Source organism: Naumovozyma dairenensis, chromosome 11 (genome assembly GCF_000227115.2).
Source record: "Naumovozyma dairenensis CBS 421 chromosome 11, complete genome".
Taxonomy (NCBI): domain Eukaryota; kingdom Fungi; phylum Ascomycota; class Saccharomycetes; order Saccharomycetales; family Saccharomycetaceae; genus Naumovozyma; species Naumovozyma dairenensis.
This window is the reverse complement of record NC_016489.1, coordinates 176,079-194,051: the sequence shown is the minus strand read 5'-3', so window position 1 is coordinate 194,051 and position 17,973 is coordinate 176,079. Positions and strand designations below refer to the sequence as shown.

General features: G+C 34.9%; 9 protein-coding genes across 9 annotated transcripts; 4 read left to right on the top strand and 5 right to left on the bottom strand.

The window, feature by feature from the left end:
- Window positions 1–50: 50 nt before the first annotated feature.
- Window positions 51–506, bottom strand: MBF1 (multiprotein-bridging factor 1; the record flags this gene model as incomplete). The annotated part of the gene is made up of 1 exon (XM_003672472.1): window positions 51–506. The coding sequence occupies one exon, from the start codon at window positions 504–506 to the stop codon at window positions 51–53; it is 456 nt and encodes a 151-aa protein (XP_003672520.1).
- Window positions 507–902: 396 nt separating this feature from the next.
- Window positions 903–1,532, top strand: TAF9 (chromatin modification protein; the record flags this gene model as incomplete). The annotated part of the gene is made up of 1 exon (XM_003672471.1): window positions 903–1,532. One exon carries the CDS (start codon window positions 903–905, stop codon window positions 1,530–1,532), a length of 630 nt encoding a protein of 209 aa, XP_003672519.1.
- Window positions 1,533–2,524: 992 nt separating this feature from the next.
- On the top strand, window positions 2,525–3,904 carry DFG5 (putative mannan endo-1,6-alpha-mannosidase; the record flags this gene model as incomplete). The annotated part of the gene is made up of 1 exon (XM_003672470.1): window positions 2,525–3,904. One exon carries the CDS (start codon window positions 2,525–2,527, stop codon window positions 3,902–3,904), a length of 1,380 nt encoding a protein of 459 aa, XP_003672518.1.
- A 520-nt stretch (window positions 3,905–4,424) lies between these two features.
- NDAI0K00830 (uncharacterized protein) lies at window positions 4,425–8,219 on the top strand (the record flags this gene model as incomplete). The annotated part of the gene is made up of 1 exon (XM_003672469.1): window positions 4,425–8,219. The coding sequence occupies one exon, from the start codon at window positions 4,425–4,427 to the stop codon at window positions 8,217–8,219; it is 3,795 nt and encodes a 1,264-aa protein (XP_003672517.1).
- Window positions 8,220–8,705: 486 nt separating this feature from the next.
- On the bottom strand, window positions 8,706–10,259 carry RNT1 (ribonuclease III; the record flags this gene model as incomplete). The annotated part of the gene is made up of 1 exon (XM_003672468.1): window positions 8,706–10,259. The coding sequence occupies one exon, from the start codon at window positions 10,257–10,259 to the stop codon at window positions 8,706–8,708; it is 1,554 nt and encodes a 517-aa protein (XP_003672516.1).
- A 302-nt stretch (window positions 10,260–10,561) lies between these two features.
- On the bottom strand, window positions 10,562–11,959 carry CUS1 (U2 snRNP complex subunit CUS1; the record flags this gene model as incomplete). The annotated part of the gene is made up of 1 exon (XM_003672467.1): window positions 10,562–11,959. The coding sequence occupies one exon, from the start codon at window positions 11,957–11,959 to the stop codon at window positions 10,562–10,564; it is 1,398 nt and encodes a 465-aa protein (XP_003672515.1).
- Window positions 11,960–12,883: 924 nt separating this feature from the next.
- Window positions 12,884–13,819, top strand: YHM2 (Yhm2p; the record flags this gene model as incomplete). The annotated part of the gene is made up of 1 exon (XM_003672466.1): window positions 12,884–13,819. The coding sequence occupies one exon, from the start codon at window positions 12,884–12,886 to the stop codon at window positions 13,817–13,819; it is 936 nt and encodes a 311-aa protein (XP_003672514.1).
- A 545-nt stretch (window positions 13,820–14,364) lies between these two features.
- RPL20A (60S ribosomal protein eL20) lies at window positions 14,365–15,362 on the bottom strand (the record flags this gene model as incomplete). Its single annotated transcript, XM_003672465.1, has 2 exons — window positions 14,365–14,882; window position 15,362. Coding segments are annotated over 2 exons (519 nt in total).
- A 647-nt stretch (window positions 15,363–16,009) lies between these two features.
- ZRC1 (Zn(2+) transporter ZRC1) lies at window positions 16,010–17,245 on the bottom strand (the record flags this gene model as incomplete). Its single annotated transcript, XM_003672464.1, has 1 exon — window positions 16,010–17,245. One exon carries the CDS (start codon window positions 17,243–17,245, stop codon window positions 16,010–16,012), a length of 1,236 nt encoding a protein of 411 aa, XP_003672512.1.
- Between the last annotated feature and the right edge of the window lie 728 nt (window positions 17,246–17,973).

The window sequence follows — 17,973 nt, the reverse complement described above, 5'->3', positions numbered from 1 at the left end:
CGATCATTATGCGGTATTTTCATTATTTTTGGATTTCATGTTAAAAAAACTTATTTCTTTTTTGGACCGAATAAAGGTTGACCAATATCTTTACCTCTCAATTTGACACCCAATGCTCTTTCCAATTTACCCAAGACTTGTTGATTAGGAGAAGCTCTAGCAGATTCGTAATCGTTAATCACGGTAGGTTTTTCATTAATCTTAGTGGCCAAATCCTTTTGAGACAAATTTTTTTCAGTACGAATTCTAGCGATGGTCTTCCCAACGATAGGATCCAACTTCTTTGGCTTGACGATATCAGTTTCACGGTCCACTTTGGTTAGACGTTGACCTTCACTGTCACCCTTTGTGTTAGAAGATCCATATTTCTTGTCCACAGACAAGACAAGACCTTGTCTTCTTGCTGCGTTGATTTGGCCAGTGGTTCTTGCGACATTGGCTCTTGGACCTGATCCACCGGCTCTAGCTCTTTGGCCAATAATAGTGTTTGTATCCCAGTCAGACATGTTGTTTAGTTATTTAATGGTGGTGTGAAGATAATGTAATTTGAAATAGTAACAGTAATAGTAATAGTAGTAGTGATATATGTATATCTCAGCTACTCACTCCTTGGTTGATCTAGTGGTATTGATAATGATGGTAATAGTAATAGTAATAGTAATAGTAATAGTAATAGCTTCCTTGTTCTTTATTTGTTTATTAATTAATTTTCGGTGGCAAAATAATATATGGCGAGAGTGTGGTGCACCGATTTAGACAGTCGCTGCATACGGCACCAGTTTATATATTTCATTATACAACTGAGGATGATGATGATGATGAAGCAACTATTATAAGACCATACTTGTTCATTCCATGAACACGGAAAGCAAGCAAGTATTGCAAGTTATATATAATACAAGATGGCTACTCCCACTGTGTCAGGTACTGCAACGAGTACTGCTCCGAAATCCTCTCCTCAGTTGACTCCAGAGGAAACCCCGAGAGATGTCAGATTATTACATCTATTGTTAGCATCTCAATCCATCCAGAACTACGAAGACAGAATCCCATTACAACTAATGGACTTCGCTCACAGATACACCAGAAGTATATTGAAAGACGCAATGGTATACAATGACCATGCCATGTCATCAGAATCACAACAGCAGTCACAGATGCAATCGCAACAAGCTGCCACCGCAACAGCAACCGCAACCGCAAATGGAACTGCAACTGGGGCTGGGACCACTGACCCAAATGCAACGGCAACAGATACGGGGAAGTCATCAAAGAACGCAGCGGCAAATACTGGCAACAATCCAGGTTCAAGGTTGACTATCGAAGATATACGGCTCGCAATCGGGGCAAGAACTCAATATCAATTCAAACCTACAGCTCCTAAGGAATTATTGTTACAATTGGCAGCAGATAGGAATAAGAAACCTTTGCCTCAAGTTATGGGCTCATGGGGGGTTAGATTGCCTCCTGAGAAATATTGTATTACCGCCAAGGAATGGCAATTGGATAATGATCAATCAGAGGACTCTTAGACAAGAGTAATGCATTTCTTGTAAATTATTATTATTATTATTATTAGCTCCATGTTATATATTTATATTAGAAAAAACATTCTTTCTGTACCTCAACTACGTTCAAGATTAACGTTAAAGTTTCATGAATTAACTTATTTTTGTTTATTTTTGGAATTAATTATTTTTGTGTTAAGGTTAAATGGTCTTTTTAAAATGTAGGAAATTGATAATGAAAAATAAATAATTAAATAAATTTGAAACTGATGCCAAGAAAATTAAAAGAATATACGACACAAGCTATCACCCCATGAATTCCTTTTATGTATTATTAAGGTATTTTCCTGTAGATATTTTATAAAACAACTTGTAAAAAAATAATACAAGACTGACCCCATTCGTATCATCATAACACATTTTAAGCGCTCAACCATTATGAACATTGAGAACTTATCTGTTTCGCTTTTCTATTATTTAGAGCCATTATTATGAAAAATGTATATGTGATAATATCAGAGGAAGATATAGCCGATCTAATTTTACACTGGATCGGGGAAAAGATACTTCTACTACGCCCACACCGTCCCACCTTCAACACATGTCCTGTTTAGTGAAAGCAACTTCATTTAGCGTAGCATTAACATAAAAATTCTCGACCGTTATCCAGACTTATTTTTGCCAACCAAGATAGTATCGATTATTCATTGTAGTGTCAGTTTTGGCCCAGTACATCCAGTATACCTTGTTCTGTCGTCATCTCATCTCATCTCTTCTCATCACTTCTCCCTTCGACTTCATTGTAAATTGCAAAGGCGCCTAAGCCGTCCTTTTGTCTTCTTTTGGGAAAGATTGTACAGGACTCGATGATTTCTATATTTATACATATACATATACATATACACATGATACCTGGTTGTTCTACAAGAACAAGAAGACCTTAACTGTCACAACCAAGCAGGCATATAACCTTCAAAAGAAGAATCAAACAGTTTATTATACGCACACATACAGATATGGTAAGGCTACTGAGAAGACCATCACTTTACTTTCACTTTTTCCAACTCCTCCTAACAGTACACAACACACAAGCAATAGATCTAGACATAACCTCGAAAGAATCCATATGTGACGCTACTTCCCTAATCCAAGGTGGTATGATGGATTACTATTGGGGAACACAATACGGAGGTACAGTCGGTATGTTTCAACCGCCTTATTATTGGTGGGAAGCAGGTGAAGCCTTCGGAGGTATGATTGAAAATTGGTACTTGTGTCAAAATGACACATACGAGGACATGTTGAAGAGTGCGTTATTAGCTCAAACGGGGTCTAATTATGATTATATTCCTGCGAACCAAAGTATGGTCGAGGGGAATGATGATCAAGGTGTTTGGGGGCTTACATTAATGGGAGCTGCTGAGAGAAATTTCACTGATCCAGATGATGGGACACCAGGTTGGTTAGCTATGACTCAGGCTGTATTTAATACTATGAATGCAAGATGGGATTCTGCACATTGTGGAGGTGGGTTAAGATGGCAAATTTTCACTTGGAATAGTGGGTATAATTATAAAAATACTATCTCGAATGCTTGTCTATTCCAATTGGCAGCAAGATTGGGTCGTTATACGGGGAATACTACTTATTTAGAAGTTGCTGAGAAAGTGTTTACTTGGCTTGTCGATGTCGGGTATGTCTTATTGGATGATACTGCAAATGTCTTTGATGGTGCTGAAATTGATTCAAATTGTACAGATATGACTCAAATTGAATGGACGTATAATCATGGTGTAGTACTTGGTGGTGCTGCATATATGTATAATGCTACTAATGGTTCATCTGATTGGGAAAGTCGTGTTACCAAATTATTAAAGGGTGCAACTACTTACTTCTTTGATAGTAATGGGATCATGTTTGAAAATGCTTGTCAAGAATATAATACATGTAATAATGATCAAAGATCATTTAAAAGTATCTTTTCTCGTATGTTAGGTTTGACAAGTGTTCTTGCACCTTTCACAAGTGACACAGTGGATCCATTAATCAAAACGAGTGCTGCAGCTGCTGCCAAATCATGTACCGGTGGTACAGATGGTCATACTTGTGGGTTAAATTGGGCTAAAGGAAGTCATGATGGATATTACGGTCTTGGTGAACAAATGTGTGCATTAGAGGTTATGCAAAATTTATTAATCCATGATAGACCAGCTCCATTAACTGGAAATACAGGTGGATCCTCCAAAGGTGATGCATTAGCAGGTCTAAATTCTACAACAACCAATGTCTTGGAAAATAAAATGACAATTACTAATGGTGATCGTGCTGGGGCTGCCATAGTGACAGCTATAATATTAGGTGTGCTTACAGGTGGTGCCGTTTGGATGTTCTTTTGAAGTACAATTTCCTACAAAAATAATCTTCTAACTACTATAATGTTTCTTAACATTTTCTATTATTTAATAAAAATAAGCTTCTTTTGTTATCTGTACGTGTGTGTTTATACAATTTTTTTGGCATATTTTAAAATTACCACAATATATATATATATATATATATATATATATATATATATATATATTATATCTATGACTTGAATTCCAATAGACGATCCTCTACATTGTTTTTTCCCCTTTAACAACATTCTCTGTTGTTCTTATACATATTTTACATATGTAATTATTATACTTATTATTTTAGGCGAACCAATATGAATAAAAATAAACGCTATATTGAAATTATACTAGAATTGTCAATATTTAACTGAAATATATCTCTTTGAACAGACTCGCATACTAAATTATTCAGTCAAACACTACTTAGAATAAATAAGATCAATTTTTTTAGGCATTTATTTGGTCTTTTTTAAGGAACAATAACCAACCAGCCAGAACTTCACACATACTTATTTTGCATATGCCCAATAAGAAACATGATGACAATAAAAGAGATGTGTTCGGAAGAGATCTCTCGTACTTTCTTAGTTCTCTACCCACTTTATCTCATTTGAAAGCAATAGATCCATACTCTCAAGAATTAGAAAGTGGTTATACTCCATTCCATATAATATTAAGAGAAGGTTACCTACAGAAAAGTTTCAAATTATTTAAACATTGGAAAGAAGAAATAGAATATCTATCTCATAAGTATGGTGGTCATGTATTGAACCAAACTGATAGAGAGGGCCTTACTCCATTAGAATTATATAACGTCGAATTAAGAAGGAAAATGATAAGATACCCAAGATCTCTAAGTTATTCCGTAGATTATATTCCATCTATAGAATGGGATGACAAGCCACAAGATATCCCATGGTATGAGAAGACAAATTTCTTAGCAATACCCCATAACAAAGCAGATTATGATGCCTTGAATGAAATGGGTGGAACCCATCTCTTAACTATAGGTTCAAATATTCATAGTCAATTGGGAACCGGTACCAAGGATAATCGTAAGAAATTCTTCCAACTAGATATTAATCAAATCATCAAAAACCAAGGAAACACAACCAGTTCTCATAGAAAGAGAAGTATAAAATTCAAAGACATATATATGATGAGGTATCATTCGATATTTACAACCACGAATAACGAGATTTATGTATGTGGTAATGCAGCAAGAGGTAGATTGGGGAATGGGACTACTACTAAAGATGAGATCACATATTCAAAGATTTTCCATTTGAATAATACATCGTTAATATGTTTAGTAACAAGTGATCACCATACTTTACTTCTTGACGATCAATCTGATGTCTATTCATGGGGTTGGAATGGTTATAGTCAATTAGGTTACTCTACCAAGGTACCCGAGGAAACAATACTGGAAAATATATGTGCTCCAATACCGAAAAGAATATCATTTTTAGAAAATAAACATATCGTAAAGATTGCTTGTTCAAAGGTCCATTCATGTGCTGTCTCCAAGGATAATGTCGTTTATATCTGGGGGTTAAATTTAGGTCAAATGGGTAATGCTAAACCATCTCACCCAACTTCTAAGAGCATAACATACAAGAGTCATACTGGATACATTGTGGCTAATCCAATAGTGATTAATATGTCCCATTTGACCATAGAACAGGTTATATGTACAGAATTTGTCACTTTCATCCGTAGTCAAGGAAACACTTTACATGTTCTTACAAATTATTCTACGAAAACTTTTAGAGTACCACTGCCGAGGGCAAGGACATTCCAAGAAATCGACGTTTTCAATCATTTTACACCAAGAGAAATATCAAGCAACGTCATTGATATGAAATGTTCAAATTCATTTGGTAACAACGTATCTTTCCTTTATGAATGTGGTAGAATCGGTAGTATCAATATCAAAAACGATTCAGAGAATATATGGTCTAAACTTCCAAATACTTTACCTATTTCACTAACATGGACCCCAAATTATGAATTCCGCAAGTGTTTAGATTTTCAAGTGGGGTCGAACGGCAATTTATTACTCTGTACCATTGCAGGTGAAGTTTTCACTAATAATGGACCAAATACACCCTTTGAGAAAATGTATAGTAATAAATTGGTATCTGGTAGATCAATCAAAGTCGCATGTGACTCATCTATGGGTTCCATAGCTATAATAAAAGAAGAAGAAATTAACTTGAATGTTATAACTTCAGAAAGTGATATTACTCATTATTTCGGTCGGTATTCTGCTATTAGAACGGCTACTAATGAACAGGAAATAAGAAAACATGCTACAACGGATAATGCAGACGGTAATTTCGATGTTGTATTTGTAAATAAGAAAACCGGAGAACCTATCCTGAATTGTCATAAACTGATATTGAACACATGTGCTCCTAGATTTATGCAGATAATGCGAAATGGTGAAGAATATTCAATACCTAATAATGACGCTATAACATTCCATCTAGAAAGCAAACCAGAAGCTACGGAATGGTATATTAGCACTGATGTTTCTGAGGGATCCAATAGTTTTTTGCAGAAATTTATTCATTACATATACACTGATGAAAAACCGAGAGATCAACGGACATCTATTTCACTTTTGAATATAGTGGATGATTATTCATATTCAACTTCCAAATTATCTTCTCGTTTACAGTTATTATTTTCAAAAATGATGACGACAAAAATCGACGATTCACGTTTTCTTCCAGATCTGACAATAGTTTTGAAGAACTCCAAAATACATGCGCATTCTTTAATATTAAGTACCATGAGTAGGTTTTTTTCTTCATGTTCCCGAAGAGAATGGTCTCATATTAATGAGCACGAGAAAAAATTCATAGAGTTACGTCATATTAAAGAACAGTACTTCCTTCCCATAGTAAAATATGCCTATGGATTCACTTTTGATGAAATCTTCTCCAACTACTCGAATGATAAGAATACTGAAACACTTCAATTCCTTTTGGATGTACTTGAAATTGCAGATGAGTTATGTATTGAACCTTTGAAGGTTTATCTTGAAAAAACAATATTGGAACACATTAACGGAGAATCTGTTATTTCAATATATATCAATTCTATTCGATGGAATTGTAAGCTTCTATCGCATACATGTTCCTTCTACATATGTACCCATGTCGGTGTATTATTCTCAAAGGAGAATTTTGAATTAATCAATCAATACTTTCATAATGAACATTGGCATTTACTGGAAAGTGATCTCGAACAGTTAAAATCATCAAGCTTGGAGCCAATATCATCACTTCTGACATGGTACAAAGATGGAAATACAAAATGGATAGAACTGTTCGAAAATAACTTAGAAACATTTAACGAGAAATTTATGTCAGTAGAAAAGCCTTTCAATCCAGTATTTGATTTAAGGGCTCCACGTATTTCAAAATTAAATAATAGAAGAAGATCTTCAGCAATTGGAACTATACCAACTAGAAAATATTCGCATCCTTCACGAGATAACAAGATTTTACCCGAAACATCGACCACTGCATCTTCATTGCAACCACCTACTGCATGGAATGACTACACCATTACTGACAAAGATTCATCTGCGATTGAAGAGACAGAGGAGGAGTTTGTAACTGTTGTAAAGCGTTCCAAAAGAAAAGTGTCTACATCTACACAACCCATATCTACGCCTCCACAAATTATAGAATCTCGTGAGGCAACCGTCGAAATTGTTATACATGAAAACCCTGATTTGGCAAAGGATGCTCTTCCATCCCTATTGGAAAGTAAATCTACAAAACCGTTAACACCTACTGAAAATAATATACCTGCCGGCAAGAGACCTATACAATTCAAAAAGAATACACAGAAAGAAAGAAGAAAACATGTAACGGTTGAGGATATCGAGAAGGAAACACCTAGGCCAATTTGGGGAGCTACTTCGCTGTCTCAAGTTAACCAAAGAAGGAAAAGTACCACCTCCAAGAAGAATACATCTTTACCATCATTACTTGAGAGCCAAAAGGCTGACTTTAAAAACAAGAACAAAAACAAGAATAAATCTATTAAGAATAATGAAAATAAGCCGCCTACCAAATCACACACTGAATTCGTTAGTCACGGTAATTTCGGAGGTATTCCGCCTTATATATCACGTCCAAGCTCTAGTACTAACATGAATGAGAATGGAACCTCAGATTCTTCAAAGGATTTAGTAACTAAGTTGGAAGAAAAAGTAGCAGCACAAGAATTTGAGAAATGGTTTACTGAAGAAAGTTTAAGAATCCAAAACAATTTGAAAAAAAAAAGAAGCTAGGAAAAAAAGGTATGAAGCAAGAATTAGAATTAATTTATCAAAGCTCTGAAAAAATGCCAGCTATCACTGGTGTTGAAGGAGAAAGTAAACCGAAGAAGAAGATAAAAGGTAAATTTCATAAAGGTCAAAAGAAGTCATTGACCGAATTATTATAATATTCCAAAAAAAAAAAACAACAACTAAAAACACGCATCAAGTACAACGTAGTCTAGAAACTATCATTGGATTATTTACATTTGAATCATATAAACATATAAATACGAATATTTTAAAGATACTTACTTACCTACTTACTTACTTACTGGTATTTTATAACTAGTTTCGACCAAGGAAGAATTCTTGTCTCCACTAATATACGTAATAAATATTCTACTATGCCTTAAGTTATAAAATACATTATTTTTACGTTGCTATATAAAACAGAATGCGCAAAGATTGTTATTTCCTGCTCATTCTGATGCAATATTTATGAATTGATTAATTGATTTAATCCAGAACCAATTGTCCATCTGGACCCAATTTGATTTGTGAATTAGTGAAATCTGCAGTTGTCGGTGGTTTAATTACACTTCCAGCAGGTTTAGTTTTCTTTTTCGTGTTACTGGATTTAGTATTAACTCTTCTAACAGATGATTCTTCTCTTGGAATACTAGCACGAATCTTTGCGTATTTTTCGATTAATTCTTTGTTTGCCAAGGCAGCTTCCGCAGCTTTAGCTCCTGCAATTTTTGTATTTTTGGCAACACCTCTACCGAGAACAGTACCATCACCCACTCTACATTCTACAATGGCTTCAGATTCTATATTTGTTGGAGTTTTAATTGGAACATAATGTAAATTCAAAGCTGCATAACCAATCAAGGAATACAATTCTCTCTTAGCGTTAACATCTTTTGTTTCCTTTGCAGTGACACCAACTTTAGTCTTTGTCACTTCAGCAATGACAGGTTCTGCTAACTTCTTTAACCATTTTCTAATTCTTGGTAAATTTCTAACGGGATCATCTTCCATTAGCCCCCCAATATAGGCTTCAAAAATATCAGCAATATATTTCTTTGCGCCCTTATCATCATGAGCCAGAAGGAAATTAATGTCAGCTTTCAACTTCTTATCAAATCCGTATAGATAAGACCATTCTTTCAAACATTTATTTCTAACCAATTCAGTTCTTAAATATGATAATTGCCCTTCATTATAATCTGGGAATTTATCATAAATGATGGTAGTCATGATAGTATTCAAAATAGAATCACCTAAGAATTCTAATCTTTCGTTGCTATTATGAACTAATTCAATTGGTGACAAGAAACTATTTTTATTAACCACTGAAGAATGCATAAAGACTTTCGCTCTGATGGCAGGGTTCTTAATTTCAGGTAATGCAGGCGGCCAATTACCGTTTGTTTCCTGAGTATCATCATCGTCATTATTAGTTAAAGTTTCCAATGATTGTTCTGTTTTCTCGTCCAAGGAACGTTTTGAACCATCATATTCTGGTAATTGTTCGATATTAGATTTACGTAATTTCGTTAAGATTGGTTTTAGGTCATCGACATTAAAATTAGAGTCGTATTCCCTTATTTCCTTTAATATAGATTCCTTTTGGAGGAAATTCAAAGATTTTAATTCTGCTGCCAGTTTCAATTTTGATCTATAAAATGATTGTGATACGGGGGCTTCTGATTTACTTTGAATTTCTTTAGCTTGATTATATATTTTCAAATTTGGAGACAAATCAAGGATACGTTGGTAGGATTCTAGAAGTTTACCAACAGCATGTTCTAATTGTAGTGATTCGCTATATTGGTATAAGTATGGACACGGTTTTCCTTTCAGGAACGTCCGTAACCTCTTCTTTCTTGTCCTTTTTCGATTTTTTTTTGATTTTTCCTTTCTGTCAGATTTTTCTAGTTTAACCTTCTTTTGTTTCGTGCCATTACTGGATGATTTAGATGATGATTTCTTGTTCTTCTTAATGGAAGAATCAAAGATCTCCTGATCTTGCAAGATATCATGTTTTCTTTTGGAACTTTCGCTCATTACTTTTAATCTTTGAACGTGGTAAGTCTTCTAATATATAAATACGAATCTCATAACTAATGATTACCTAGTAACTAGGAATTTGTTTCATTGTGACTATCTATCTCTTTCTATATAGTAGTACGTAGTAGATTTGTCTAGTTTATTCGATGAGATGACATAATCCATTTGGTGGAAATTTTTCAAAATTTTTCCAAACTAATGGAAGTATCCTTGACAGGCATCGAGGATACTTTTTAGACAAGGAATGTATTGAAGGATTACATGGAAATTTATATAAATTAGGTTAACTAGTGGTACGTTCACAGCTTAAACCTTCCAGGATTAGCAGTATCTTCTTTCAAGACCCTATATAGTTGTCTTGTCGTTGTTTCATCTTTCTCGACATCGGGGGCAGTCTTAATTTCTTTGATTGCCGCTTTATCAATTTGAACTTCACCTAGTGGTGTCAAGATATCATTTTGTACCTTTTGTTTCTCTCCATTGTCTTCAGGTTCTTCCTCCCGCTCATGCACTTCGTCATCTTGTTCTTTTAGATTGTCAGTGAAATCAACTACCTGCCCGAACAGTTTATAATCATTAGCTTTTTGCTTCGACGTTACGAGTTTCCCGTACGTTTCCCCTTTCAAATTGGTAATATCCCAATTAATTCCTGCAATCTTAAAACCAGGATATCCCGGTGGTAACTCGAGTTCAGATCCAGCGCCAGAGTTGTTGCTGTTATTATTAGTCTGCATTTTCATATACCATGGAGGCAATTGACCCTCTTGTAAATTCATAATTTGTCTCAATTCGGCACTAATAACCCCAGGTAGTTTCTCTTTACGAATTTGGGACCATTCTAATTCATCATTCATATTTCTATTCTCATAATAAAGATCACCGTAAGGTAACATATACGGTGGTTTCCAATGAGCACCTAATTTAAAGAAAGTATCGTATAATTTCTTATAATCTATATCCAATGAATTCAATTTCGGTTGTACTTTTTGTCTCATTGTTTGCTTTAGTCTCGTTGTATCATCATCTTCGAGAGAAGTTGAAGGAAGTGTGGATCTCATTGATTCTATATCTGTTTGTCTTATTATGTCTGGTAATTGGAATGGTTTCTTTGTGAGGAGGGTGGATCTTCCTGATAAATATTCTCTTTTCAATTGCCAATGCGATGGGACGGGTATTATATTTTTGGATGATTTTATAGAGGTTAGAAGGTACGGGTATGGTGCGTCACAATCATACCATTGAATTAGTTCTGGGTGGGATGTTAATGTTTTCAATTTGGATAATGATGGTTTCATAATTTTCCGTAGTTTTGATTTGGAGATGGGTTCCTTGCTTTGCATGCCAATTTGCAAAGAAGTGCTTTGTGCGACAAGTTGCTGCTGCTGTTGCTTTTGTTGTTTAGATGCTATTTTAGTTGAACTAGTAATGTCTGATTTGGTTTTATTATCATTGTTCGGTATTTCGAATTTCTTTAATAGAGAACTGAATTGTTTTTCCAGTTGTTCTTTACTTATATTCGATATTGGGCTGTTCTCTTTCACATGCTTTTTAACTTTATTGTTTGAAGTAACGATGGTACTTGTTTGCTTTCTTGAATCTATTAGTTGTAAAAGTTTCAATTTTTCATCATTATCCTGGGTTGCTGTACCATTTATAGTATTCTTTTTATGATGAGTTCTTCTAGTTTTCCTAGCCATGTTGTGAAGTGCCAATGATAGATAAATGGTTGGATGGATGGATAATGATAGCTAAGAGTTTCTCGAATGACTTACCTATCTGTATACAGATTTTCTGTTCTACCAAGTTAACTCTGTCAAAAGCAGTGACAATTTCATATTAAAGATAATAATCAATCACATTATATGTTATTTACCAAACTTTCAGTTATGCCCTAGGGCTTGTTACCCTTCCTGTTGTTCAACCCTCACCTTATTCTATTTAGTCAACCCTAACTTATTTGCCCTCAATTCTTAACCCTTAGCATTATACCCTAAACAAGCACGGCCACAGTTATTATTGTTTATTTTTCCCGGGGGAATTTCCCACAGGAAAAACTTCCGCTTAGTTCAACTCAGCACTCTTTCTCTACAATGACAGTAACACTACGTACACATTGTTGGCGAAATCACACGGAATAATTCTTATTATCGCAAACAGTAACAAATAAAAATAATAGTAATAACAAACTATCAATAATCTACACATGGACGACCACTCACTCGTCTTCCATGGACGATACTTCTTCATCCAACCACAACAGCGACGGGCCAACGGCACAATACACACACGTACATACATACATATCTACATACATACGCAAACTTGTGTAGAGACTATATATAGATTAACTATTATCCTCTCTCATCTCATGTCCTTTCTGGTCCGGTTCTTTCTCTTCTGTTATAACAACTTACTTAAAAACCGAATCTTCCCTCTTGTTTATATATATATTTTCAAAACGACAATTTAAAAAAAAAAATTACAAGTTCGCTCATACGTTACTACATTTGATTTGCTATTTTCGTTCACATCTTACCAAAGGACCGGACGTTACTGATAGAAAGCACACCTACGTACGTATTACTAGAAGTAACACCCAGCATAAACGATAGACAACCGCAATGTCCTCCTCTACATCGATACAACCTAAAAAAAGAAAGATAAACTTCTCCAACATAATCCTTGGAGCAGGTATAAACATGGCCGAGGTGACCACCCTAGGCCAACCACTCGAAGTGATCAAAACGACCATGGCCGCCAACAGAAACCTAAACTTCCTCAACTCCATCAAATACGTATGGAGTAGAGGTGGTATTTCCGGTTTCTACCAGGGTCTAATTCCATGGGCATGGATTGAAGCATCCACGAAAGGTGCTGTTCTTTTGTTTGTTTCAGCTGAGACTGAATATCGTTTGAAATTGCTCGGTGCTGGGAACTTCACATCGGGGATCATCGGAGGTATATCAGGTGGGGTTATTCAATCCTATTTGACTATGGGGTTCTGTACTTGTATGAAAACTGTAGAAATTACTAGGAAAAAATCTGCTGCTATCCCGGGGACTATACAACAATCTTCTTGGACTGTATTCAAGGGAATATATGGGAAAGAAGGTTTGAGAGGGATATATAAGGGTGTTAATGCTGTTTCCATTAGACAAATGACTAATTGGGGGTCCCGTTTTGGGTTCTCAAGATTAGTTGAAGATGGGATTAAGAAATTAACCGGGAAGACTAGTCCTGATGATAAATTAAATGCATGGGAGAAAATCGGTGCTACCGCAATTGGTGGTGGGTTAAGTGCTTGGAATCAACCTATTGAAGTTATTAGGGTTGAAATGCAATCAAAGAAGGAAGATCCAAATAGGCCAAAGAATTTAACTGTAAGTAAAACTTTTAAATATATCTTGCAAACAAATGGTATTAAGGGTCTTTATCGTGGTATAACTCCAAGAATTGGTCTTGGCATTTGGCAAACTGTCTTTATGGTCGGATTTGGGGACATGGCGAAGGAATTCGTCGCCAAATTGACTAATGAAACTCCAATCAGTAGCCATTAGGCGGGAATAAGGACTTTTCTACCCACTTTATTTATCAACACTATATATATGTATATTATGAACCAAAATTTTCAGTAATATAGAAAAAACAAAAATAATAATTAATCTGGATTTTATCCATCGTATAATATATAGTTTTAAGCATATCCTTTTGATCTTACCAATATTTCTATACTATGGTTCAATTCTATATATTAGAGATACAATGGCCTTTAGCAACAATTGAACTATGTCTTATCACTCAAACTACTTTATGTACGTGAGATTACGAACTACGACCACAAGCTACCTATCTTGAGTTGTAAAGTGTGTAATAGAAATTACACGATAGTTACCAGTAGTATGCATAGACTAGATAGGAATACTACTAGGCGCAACTCGCCTTGACCTATTCTTTAAGATTGATTGGCATCTTTCTGATGAAAATCTATAGAACTATAGTAACACTATACAAAAAAATATATTTGAAAAATAATAGTAGAAAGGGAATGTTATAATTAATTATATAATTAATAAATTAAATTATATCAAAAAATAAGCAGCACTTAGTAGAAAGTAGATGGTCTCTTGTAAGAGAAAGTCTTGGAAGATTTTTGGACTCTGTGTGGTAATGGGAATTTCAAATCCTTAGTCAAGAATTGCTTAACGTATTGTCTCTTAACATCGGCAGTCTTTTCAATTTCAGCAACCTTCAAAATGTGAATAGATCTAAATCTAGTTCTGTGTCTAGCAGCCATATCTTGGTATAAAGTTTCAACAGCAGCAACTCTAGAAACATCTCTAATTTCCTTGTACATGTTGTGAGTACCAGATCTGGAATCGTATCTGACCCAGACACCGAAGTTCTTGACCTTGGTTGGGTGAGCTTCGTGAATTTGGTTGATGGAAACAACTTCACCAGAGGCCTTCTTAACCTTGTGCAACTTTTGCAAGAAATACCAGTAACGAGACTTAGCAATAACTTCGTTAGAAGCAAAGATTCTCATTCTGAACAACTTTGGTTCTGGAACAGATTCAGTTGGCAAACGACGGCCAATAACTTGGTATTCTTTGAAATGAGCCACTGCGGCAAAATATAATTTTTTTTATATCATTTCATAGTATGAATGATTAAAACAAAAAATAACTCTTGTTAGTAAATAAAATTCCTCTTTATTGGTAAAAATGTTTTTGAAGAAACGTTTGAATATTATGGGAAGTTCTTCATAATGTAAAGCTTTAGAAATTCCTCAATTTATGCCTCAACTTTTGTTCATATTTTGGGTTGTTTTTATGACCTTTTCAGATAAATGTTCATTGCCATATATCTTTAGATTATCATTCCATCGTCTTTCATCTATTTTTATTATCCATTAATGGGCATCATAAAGGATATTTCGATATACAGTATGGAATAATTGGTATCGGATGTCTCCCCAGTGGGCTCTTCCCTAATCGTTTATATTTTTTTATTTATTTTGTTCATGAATCGTGTCATATATCCTCCTCTAAGCAATTCCCATTCAAACTTTTCAATTCCAACACCATAGCATATTGTCTTACTCACTTTTTCGGTACTGTGTGTCCTTTTTTACACTTTATTTCAACCTCTAAAATAAGATTCAATATTACGTCTTCTAATCCTACCTAACTAATAAATTTGATAATTTTCGTTATATTCTTCTACGGATCTCTCACCCATAGTTAGTATGCTTTGACTCGAGCCGGGATCCTACCTAGCTATGGCTCCCAGTACCTCACTAATTCTCGTGGTTGAGTTTCTCACCTGGCAGTGAGGAGCTGGTGGTGGTGTTCTTACTGGAAGCCTAAACAGATAGGCAGGGTGGGCTATTGTGGTTGAAGTTTCTAGGCGTGGCCCAAATTTTGTGAGCCCAGCTTGCACTAGCGCTTGATTATGACAGCGCGGAATCATCCACGAACGGGGAATCATCCTTCCTTGCTTTACTATATGTTTTTACAACAAAAAATGAAAAACCAAATGCACGGGTGCAATAATGTTTGGGTGGAAAACAGTCCAAAATGACAAATGGTCATTCAAATCAAATTCACTGCACGTAGTAACAAAAATCAGATTATGTAAGTGATAACATAACTAAAAAGAAATCATTAAATGTAAGACTAAAATAATGTGTACATATGCCTTATATACTTATGAAAAAGGAAACAAAAAGATCGTCACTACACGATTACCTATGAAAGATTATTATTTTGACATGTCGTTGAACCATAAGAGGCCGATACATTGCTATTTGAAGATGATGGTGTATCTGGTCTTGTGTAATCGTTCAATCCACCAGCAATCAAAGAGAATCTTCTTTGAATGTCTGGACTAATGGTACCTGAAATAAATTCTGGTTGAACAGTTGCAGAATGGATACCATGTTCATGGAAAATGTTTCTTATTAATTTTGCTGAATTCATGAAATTGTCTGGTGTAACATCTACCTCGACATGAATTGATGCAATGGTAATAGTTTCATTCAAATTCCAAATATGGAATTCATGAACAGCTTTAACACCAGGAACATTCAAAATTTCTTGTTCCACTGCTTCTGCAGAAATAGTATTGGGTGTGGCTTGTAATAAGATTCTAGAAGCCTTTCTTGATAATGGTAATGCTGATGAAAATATAATAACTGTAATGACTAGTGAAACCACTGGATCTGAATAAAACCTCCAAGAATAATCTGTTTTCCAAATAAATAAAGCAGCTGCAATGACACCAAGGTTACCTAACGCATCACCCATGACATGAAGGAAGACACCACGCATATTTAAAGATTTGTTTGATTCTGATTGTTTTTTTGGTGATTGCTTTCTTAATTCTTCTTCTGTCACACTCATTCTATTAACTAAATGTTCTGGTAACATATTTGGCGATTCAGAACCGCTGCCCCCTCTATTTCCATTCATTTCAGTTAATGGATCCTCTTCATCTAATGATTGTTCTTGGCGTTGTAAATGTGAATGTGTATGAGAACCATTCTCCAAAGATTCCAAATCATGACCATGTTCATGATCATGATCATGGAATAAAAACAATCCAACAAAATTCGATACTAAACCGGCACAACCTACATACAGTACTAATTTTGGATTTTCAATTTCTTGAGGTTGCAATAATCTTTGTAAAGCTTCAATAAAGATTGAGAAACATAAGGCGATTAAAAACACAGCGTTAATTAAAGCACCTAAAATTTCTGCTCTTTTCCAACCATAAGTATATTTAGCATCTGGGTTACGATTCTTAGCAACGTTGACAGCCCATAATGCCACTAATAAGGAGAATATATCATTTAACATATGGAATGAATCTGCAATTAAAGCCAGTGAATGGGACATATAACCTATAATAATTTCCAATAGGAAGAAGACGGAGTCCAGTGCTAGTAACGAGACGATTCGAAGCTCTTTTCCTGAAATCATAATTAGGGGTTCTTTTTTTTTTCCAATTTGATCTACTTTTTGTATTTTTCTTCTTTTAGTTGTACTCTTCTGCACTCTGATAGATATCTGATAAATGATACAACTGTAAAAGTATATACTTTTTCAATTGTAGGATGGTAACCTATAGTAACGCAAACTCAGGTGTAGTTCATAGAAATTTTTCGTTTTATATAATACGTAGTTTAAGCACGTAGTACGTTTACTCATTCTAATAGTCTGTAAAATGAATATTATATGTTTAAGGGGGGGTATTTTATTGTTTAAGGAAGCGCGTACGATTAAGGGCCCTGGATCTGAGAACGTCTGCGTACGTACGTAGTATAATATGCCGTTACATTATGTAGTTAGTAAGGGTGGGCAAAGACCAACGAGCAACTGATTTGGCTGGTCGAGTGATAAAAGTACTATCCATATAAGGGAGAGAATCCTTGTTCTTCTTAGTCGCCTGAAGTAGTTTCAAGGTATTGTTATACACTCAATTTGACCAACTTTGCAAAAGACGTGAAGATGATGCTGTCATTCATATTTAGCTCATTGTATACTTTATATTATGTATCAATCTCCGTTTTGTAATTTGGAGAATAACGAGATACTTTTGTGACTAAATATATTGCGTTTTGTCCCTGGTTGTTTTAGAAATGTTGTTTGCGGATCTTTGATGTTATTTTATGCTAAGGAATCATCGCCATCAATACGGGAAGTGTAAT